At 51.4% G+C, this 8,385-nt stretch overlaps 2 protein-coding genes across 7 annotated transcripts; both read left to right on the top strand.

The window, feature by feature from the left end:
• Positions 1-3,329: 3,329 nt before the first annotated feature.
• On the top strand, positions 3,330-5,519 carry Znf580 (zinc finger protein 580). Of its 6 annotated transcripts, none has more exons than XM_048426892.3 (2): positions 3,330-3,515; positions 4,609-5,519. In XM_048426892.3, exon 2 carries the CDS (start codon positions 4,621-4,623, stop codon positions 5,137-5,139), a length of 519 nt encoding a protein of 172 aa, XP_048282849.1. In that variant the 5' UTR covers positions 3,330-3,515; positions 4,609-4,620; the 3' UTR covers positions 5,140-5,519. The 6 variants fall into 6 exon arrangements, with proteins under 6 accessions (XP_048282849.1, XP_048282850.1, XP_048282848.1 ...); XM_048426893.2 differs by having other exon boundaries at positions 4,571-5,519; XM_048426891.2 differs by having other exon boundaries at positions 4,567-5,519.
• Positions 5,520-5,651: 132 nt separating this feature from the next.
• Znf581 (zinc finger protein 581) lies at positions 5,652-7,370 on the top strand. The gene is given in 3 exon segments (XM_048426890.3): positions 5,652-6,544; positions 6,546-6,646; positions 6,649-7,370. Coding segments are annotated over 3 exon segments (735 nt in total). The 5' UTR covers positions 5,652-6,134; the 3' UTR covers positions 6,873-7,370.
• The last annotated feature ends 1,015 nt before the right edge of the window (positions 7,371-8,385 follow it).

Here is an 8,385-nt window from a genome sequence, read left to right as displayed (position 1 = left end):
CCCTGTCTTAAAAAAACCAAACTGGGGGGGGGGGAGAAATGGCTCAGTGGCTAAGAGCACTCACTGCTCTTCCAGAGGTCCTGAGTTCAATTCCCAGTAACCACATGGTGGCTCACAACCATCTGTAATGAGATCTGGCGCCTTCCTCTGGCATGCAGGCATACATGGAGGCAGAATGTTGTACACATAATAAATAAGTAAATCTGTTTTTTTTAAAAAAAAAACAACAAAAAACAAAACCAGACCCAAGCAATTCCACTACCTCCCTGAAAGAAAAAAAAAACCAACAACAACAATAGAACACATCAGGGCATGGATCTGATGGAAGAAAAAACCCATTTGTGTGGCTTTTGGGGTGTGGGGGGAAGGAGGACATTGAAGGGTTTAGATTTATGCTGATTTCTGGTGAGACTGATGTAGGAATTTACCAAAATCACTGAATCTGGGGTAGACCTAAGAATGAGCAACTATTTTCCAGAAGCACTTTGACCTTGAAGAATCCTCGCTGAAAACAGCAACTGTTTTGCTGAAAGGGCATTGCAGCAATTTCATGACTTTGGTCAAAAGACAGCCCAGGCTCGCACACCCGAGGCTCTTGCATTACTGTGTATTGCAAACGATGTAAGGTAAATGATTGGAGCCATGGAGGCTCATGATGCTCTCATCTAGGGAGCTATGTAAATCAGACCTGGGAGTGGTATGAGGGGACACTTTGTGGAACTTTCAAATATGCCTTTGTGTGTCTGCTCAAGGCTCAGTTCCTCAGAGAGGCTGGGCCTTCCTGCTACACAAGTTACAAAGAAAGTGCTTTTTCTTCAACCACCCTGCGCTACATGGTGCACCCTGACAACAATCCCCCTAAGTTCAGTTCTAGGAGACCCGATGCTCTCTTCTGACCTCCAGGGACACCAAGCACACACGTGGTGCATATACATATGTGGAGGTAAAACACTCATACACATAAAAAAGAATTCAAGGGTATCTTAGGCTACTTAGCAAATCTGAAGTCAAGTTAGGCTACTTGAGGTTCTGTCTCAAAAAGAAAAAGCGAAGTTTATATAGCGGTTCCATAGAGTAAATCTGAGTTAGGGGATGAATAAATTCTATACTCAGGGCCCCAGAAACACTAGCTTCAGTTCAAGTGCTAAGCAGCTTCACATACCCAGTGTCTGTCACACCACTCAGGGATTATAGCATTGCCACCAATGGAAAAATGTCGGGCAACTCTATAAGGGGGCTTGTCCACCCTTCGGGGGTCCTCGGGCTGGGCGCCAAAGTAACCCTCCTCTTCCTTGACTATTTCCACCTGTTGCTCCCTCCCAACTTCTAGTACATAGACCTAGGTCTTAGCCCTACATGGGTCCGAAATGCCCCTAATTGTTTCTTGGTTCAAGAGTGCATCTAGAAATATGTAGTGTCCTCACTGACCACATGAACACTAGATGCTCAGCCCCTCCACGAAGGGCCCAGAGCACCGACTACATTGGATAAAGGGCGCCAGTGCCCTCGCCTGCACTCTCCTCCATTCTGGCAAATCAGTTTCCTTGATTGCATATATGGCAAACTCTGGCTTTCTCTGAATCTCAGCTTCCCCATGTACTCAATGGGAAACACACACCTTTCCATATCTGTGCCTAAGAGTGTCTGGTGTAGCGATATTTTGTTTGTAATCTAACAAATAAAACTTGCCTGAAGATCAGAGTGTAGAGCTAAGTCACTACTTAGCCACAGAGGCCCGGTAGTGGTGGCACACACCTTTCATCCCAGCAGATGGATCTCTGTGAGTTCAAGGCCACATTAGGCTAAACAAAATAGATCCAATTCAAAGGAGAAACCAAGTCGGGTGGTGGTGGCTCACACCTTTAATTGCAGTACTTGGGAGTCACAGCCGTTAAACTCAGCACTAGGGAGGTGGAGACAGGAAGGGATATGGCTGGGCAGGCAGGAGGAAAAAGAAGTTGGAAGAGTTCAGTCTGATGATTTGTAGAGACTGGATCACCCCTCAGTCTGAGGGTTTGGCAGAGGTAAAAGGTCTCTCTAGTGGCTGCACTGCTTCTCTGATCTCTCAGCTTGCACACCCTAGTATCTGGCTCCGGGTTTTTATTATTAAGACCAATTAGAATTTGATTTATAGTTTGGCATCCTCTGAGCTTTATTTACCCCATCTGATTACTGGCAAGAATCACAGTCTCCCTCCACACCACCCCCCTTGGTTTTGAGACAGGGTTTCATGTAGCCCAGACTAGCCTCCAACTCGCTAAATTGCTGAAAATGACCTTGAACTTCTGATTCTCCTGTTTCCACTTCCAGAGAGCTGGAATTAAAGTCTTGAGTGACTTACTACACCCCATTTTAGGCTGTGCTGAGGATCGAACCCAGAGTGCACGCTAGGTAAGCACTCTACCGAATGAGCTATACCTCCAGCCCTGTTCCCATTTTCGATACCCATCAAGCTCCAGGTTTCAGTTTGTCCAAACGTTCAGCAAGAAATATCACATTTGGGCTGGAGAGATTACTCATTGGTTAAGAGCACTCACTGCTCTTCCAGAGTTCCTGAGTTCAATTCCCAGCAACCACATGGTGGCTCACAACCATCTGTAATGAGATCTGGTGCCCTCTTCTGGCATGCGGGCATATATGGAGGCAGAATGTCGTATACATAATAAATAAATAAATCTTTTTTAAAAAAGAAATATCACATTTTCCTTTTTGTGTCAATATCTGGTGTAAGTGTTGCAGCTCGTATGGAACAGTATCCCGGCAGTTGAGAGCCAAGGAATACCACAGAGTCACTGTAAGCGTAACATCTTTTAACTCTACATCTGGTCTTCTCCAGCCTCTGTTTTCCCATATGTTCAGTGGAGCACGAATACCTCATCTAATCTGGCAATGTTTTCTTTGGGCATTGGTTTCCCCCTTTACGAGATGTCAAGATTGCGCCCTACCACACCAGAGCAAGCATCTGACCTCTAGACCCCAGTCTCTCCAAATGCTCAACCAACAGAAACACCCGTTCTCTAACCCTCTGTCTTGAATGGCTTTCTTTGCCTGAACGGAAAGGGGAGAGGCAGGATGGAAAGATGACACACTGTACATTCCAGTTCTTTATGGATGGTTTAGGAGACTTCACGGTAGCTAACTTCAGTTTACTGGTCATTCAAAGCAAAGGAACGGCTCTGAGGATGAGGGCACGCAACGGGGAACTGTTCTTTTGCAGGTCCCTCTCATTGGCCACGCGCCAACATCCCCCCCTCCCACCGCGCGCACCCACTAGAGGGGCCGGCCGACTCCGGCGTCGGAACCTTCGAGTGTGGAGCGTGCGTTTCTGAACGGCGCTCTTTCCCAGGGACGCCGTCGCCCCTCGCGCCCCTGCGCCCCCCGACCCGCGTCCCCGGCGCCGCCGGCCCGGAGCTACCCGGAAGCTCCCTCCTGCAGCGGCACTCGTCAGGGCAAGCCCGGGTCCGTCCGGGACCTCGGCCCCGTTCTCCCCCGGACCCGAGAGGCTGCTGCACCGGGTACGGGGGCCGGGATGGAGGGAGGAGCCTGGCTTGGGCAGGGCGCGAGGCCGGCAGGGCTCTGGGTGTGGGTCGGGGCCGTGAAGCTAGGAAAGCGACGCTCAGAGCCCGAGAGAGGGCCTTCTGGAAGACAGGGCTCCTTATGGAAGCCAATGGAGTAGGAAGCCCTGGTGATATAACGGGACTGGGTGATTCAGAGGACCACGGTGCTAGAGCGCCCCGGGCAAGGGGCCATACATCATAAGAAGCCGGGAGGTGAAGAGAGACAAGAGATGCCAGCTGCATCTAGAGAGGAGGGACCAAGGTTAGGGAGAGCTGGTGTGAGAACGGGAAACCAAAAGGTCCAATGTCTGACTGCAAGCGGGAGGAGGCTCCATGGTGGTGGCGGCGGCGGTGAACAGAGAAACGAAGATGTCAGGATACTTTCCGGAGGAGGGAAGGGGGCTGGGGATGGTTGTGAATGAAATGCAACAAGATGGGGGCGCATATAGGAGGCAGGCAGTTGAAGATAAAGTAGAGACGATGTAGGAAGAGAATGGCGAGACCTTTAAGTGGACATAAAAGACCCATGAGTGGAAAGTGGGGAACTGGGTTAGTGGGACTCTGGGCAAGAATCTAGGGAAGAAACTTGAGGCCACGACTACTGTGGAGATTTGGGAGCCCTGAGGAGGATCTAGTGGGGTGGAGATCTCCCACCCCCAGGGTGTTGTGGGACCTGCGGGAGAGGATTAAGCCAGAGCTTGAGTAGAGCTCTGGGAAGGAGGGAAAGGTAGATGAGAGAAAAATCTCGGAGGCCAGCAGGGCCTGGAATGGGAGGCTAGAGATGTCCTAAGCTAAAAGGAGAGAAATGGACTTGGAGATGGATTGTGGCGGGTGGGGTGGACGGAGGGAATCCGAAGGATGTCCGAGGTCCTGACCTGAGACTGGTGGAGGAAACCCAGAGATGGGAACTGGAGTCAGTTTTCACTTTGTAGGAAGGTAGGTCAGTAGCACAGAGTCTGGCAGAGAATGGAAACACCTTTTTAGGAATTTTTTTTTTTTTTCCTGAAAGGAAGAGACAGACCTTAACTTCTCTTCCCTCCGCCGCTCCCAGCTGCCGCTCCAGATGCTGCTGCTGCCGCCGCGGCCACCTCACCCTCGGTCCTCCTCCCCGGAGGTCATGGACCCACCGCCCCCTAAAACTCCCCCATTTCCCAAGGCGGAAGGCCCCTCCTCCACTTCTTCCTCGGTGGCGGGGCCGCGGCCACCGCGGCTGGGCCGCCACCTACTCATCGACGCCAACGGGGTCCCCTACACGTACACCGTGCAGCTGGAGGAGGAGCCTCGGGGCCCGCCGCAGCGCGAGGCGACCCCGGGAGAGCCAAGTCCTCGCAAGGGCTACAGCTGCCCAGAGTGCGCTCGTGTCTTTGCCAGCCCTCTACGGCTGCAGAGCCACCGTGTGTCGCACTCGGACCTCAAGCCCTTTACGTGTGGTGCTTGTGGCAAAGCCTTCAAACGCTCCAGCCACCTGTCGCGGCACCGCGCCACTCATCGCGCGCGCGCTGGCCCACCGCACAGCTGCCCGCTCTGTCCACGTCGCTTCCAGGACGCCGCAGAGCTGGCGCAGCACGTGCGCTTGCACTGAGCTTGGCCCTGCCATCTCTGGGCCATCACGTCTGACCCACACAGCGTCACTGCCTTACCCTAGGCCTCAGTTTCCCCACCTATCCCCCAAAGAGAAACATTTTGTTTTTTTCTCCCGTCTAGCTGTGTGATGTAGACCAAAGTCGTTGCCCCTCTGGGCCTGGGTGTCAGTTGGAACTGGGCTTCAGTCTGGCTGTGCTGTGTAAGCCTTTATTTACAACTGACGCGACCTCTCCTGAGTCTTGGTTTTCTACTCTTCCCAAGTGATGAGGTCCTTGTGGAAGACATGACAAAAGCACCGGCACTGCCTGGATCATCTCTGTACTTCCCCGTATTGCCCACGACTCCTCATTCTTTGCCCAATAAACATTCCGCACATAATTCTCAAGGCTCTTTCTTGCATGTGGGTTGTGTTGGGAGAAGGGAGATTGAATCCGGACCGTTAGCACCTAGGAACCTTGTGCTCGAAGTGAGTTCCCAACCGGAGCTGTTTTCTGATGCTCAGGCGACCCACCCTCCCTTAGACCCTCGTCTCTCCCTGGGTTTATATTTCCCAAATCCGGTACTGCCAGGTGCTGGCTGTAGGTAGCCAAGGGTCCCCGTTCCTGTGCTGCCCGGACCCGAGAGGCTGATGCACTGGGTACCAGGCAGGAAAGGAGGAATCGAGACCCAAGCAACCGCGGAGGGGCGGGGCCCGTTCGGGCGACATCCCAATGGGCAGCTTTTCGAATACTTGCCTGGGAAATCTCCAAAGGTGGGGGCTGCAGACCTAGAAAGAACTACGGGTGGGGCGTGAAACGGGAGAATCTAGACAGACCCGCTTTTAGATCGGATGGTGGTCAAAATGCAGGAGAGTCCTGGAGGGCCACAAGATGACGTGCATGATGGCTGGTCGGTGACCTGAGGGCACTCGGGGGAGGGGACAGAGTGAAAGCGACTGCATGAATATAGTGGGTAGTAGGGCCCAGAAGACAGAAGAAAGATTATAGGGGCCTTATGGGGACATCACAGAGGACCTTGAGTGGAGTACATAGCAAGAACAGAGTCCTTGTTCCCCTCTCCGGTTCGATCTCATATTCTCTAGCATCCATCAGGCCTCATTTGCATCTATGGATGCTGGTGCTGCTACTTTGCTGCCTCCAGACCTCAGCACTTCCCTCTATAGAGGCCATGGAAGGCCCCCTCTCTCGAACAGGTGGGTCTCCAGAACCTGGGCCTTCTTTCTCCACAGGATCTCCCCACACTTTGTCCCCTCCAAGGCTCAACCATTATCCTGTCATTGACACCCAGTGTGTCCCCTACATAGTGCTGGTGGATGAGGAGTCACAGAGGGAGGCTGGGGTCAATGGGACTTCGGTTCAGAAAAAATGTTACAGCTGTCCAGTGTGCTTTAGGGACTCTGAGTACATCTTACCTTCAGCGACACAGCATTACCCACTTGGAGGTGAAGCCCTTCAAATGCAACACCTGTGGGAAGGCATTCAAGTGGGCCAGCCCTCTTGAGCAGACTGCTCCATACACGGGGCAGGTGGTGGTTAGCCCTACAGCTGTTTGTTCTGCCCTCGCTGTTTCCGGGACGAGGGCAAGTTGACCCAGCACATCAGTGGATACTCAGGGGACCACCCATTCCAGTGCCCACATTGCCTGCGTCGCTTTATGGAGCGGAACAAATTACAGAAGCACACTCGGTGGAAGCAACCGCTCCTGGGATCCCAGGGATCGAGGGGCTCCTGAATCTCTCAGACATGGACCTGAGTTGCAGGCTGGCTTTCAGGGCCATAGACACAAACCCAGGCCAACCTCTTTGAAGCAAGCCTTGCCTGGAAGAGTCTCTGAGCCGTCAATACATCACAGTACTTTGGACCTATGATGGGAATGCACCCTCAGAGAAAACAGCCCTGCACCTTGAACACTGGGAGTCCGGACAGGAGGAATGAAGGACAGTGTTGCTTGGGAAACTTGCCTCGGAGGTTTTGGTGGGCAGTCAGAAGTCTCCTTTATTTTGACACTGGCCCTAGACTGGACACCAAATAAACACCCCACTCTCAATTAGCACTTCAATTTTTGAGATGTCTTAGTTTACGCTCACCACCTGGTACCACGATGGGAAAGTCTGCCCTCCTCCGGAGTTAGGCCTACTTCAGTTCCTCCAAATCTGCCATCTATTTATTTATTGAGACAAGGTTCTAACGTTGCTCTGGGTACCATTAGACTTAGATCTTGCTTCTACTTCCTGAGTTCTGGAACTCAGGGTTTTTTTTTTTTTTTTTTTTTTTTTTTTTTTTTTGCATGCTAGGTACTCTACAGACTGAGACAACATTCCCAGCACCTTTGGAAATATGAGTCTAAATGTTACCCCTCCCCCACCACTAAATTACAGTCCACATTAACAGACTTAAAAAAAGGGCAGCCTAGAACAGCACACCAAACGTATGTGAAACAATTTGAACGGTAGTTACCTTTAGTGTGCACAGGACACCTTGATATATATTTGAAATCTAGAGTTCACCTTCCTATATACAATTTCCACTGATCTAGGGCAGGTGATTCCCACTGGACTTGCTGACCCAGGCTGCAGCTGTTTTGTAAAGTGATGCGCAAGAGGGAGCTGCTTAGTTTCCCTCTGCAAGGTTAGTTAAAGCCATGCCTCCATCAGGGCTTCAGAACCCCAGAGAGGATGTTGCTTGTGAAACGGAGAGGCAGGTGGAACCTTGCTGCAGGCCTAATAAACATGTCTTCTCCGTCCTCTTTCACGCCTGTCTTGTGCCAGATGCAGTTAGCCTCTTTATACGACTTCTTTTGGGGCAGTTTGCAGCGGAGGGGTGAGTGGGAGTGTCTTAAGGCTGTGCTTCTATTCCAAAAAGCTTGGATCTTAAGTCTCAAGAGTGAGGTCCCACTCTGGGTTGTGCCTTTGGTGTGTCACACCACTCGCAAAGACCCTAGAGAGTATGTTCCCACTTATCAGGTGAGTAAACTGAGGCTCTGGAGGAATGAGGCGGCAGGGATTGGAGTGTAGCTCCAATTGTGGGGACTATTCCTGACCCACACTTTGCGGAGAGGTAACCACCATACAACCCATTCTCACATCTGGTTCTCTTATTTCTCTAAAGCTTTTCTTCGTGGATGGGATTGGGAATTATGGCTGGCTGAGGAGTTTAAGACCAAAGGTGTGCATGCACTAGCCAGTTCTTCAGGGTTCATTAAAAGGAGACTTCAATTTTCCTTGCTGCCTCATACCTTCAGACTT

This window comes from Myodes glareolus, chromosome 1 (assembly GCF_982192425.1).
Source record: "Myodes glareolus chromosome 1, mMyoGla1.1, whole genome shotgun sequence".
In the NCBI taxonomy this organism is placed as follows: Eukaryota; Metazoa; Chordata; class Mammalia; order Rodentia; family Cricetidae; genus Myodes; species Myodes glareolus.
Note: the sequence above shows the minus strand (reverse complement) of the source record. Positions and strands in the feature narration are given on the sequence as shown.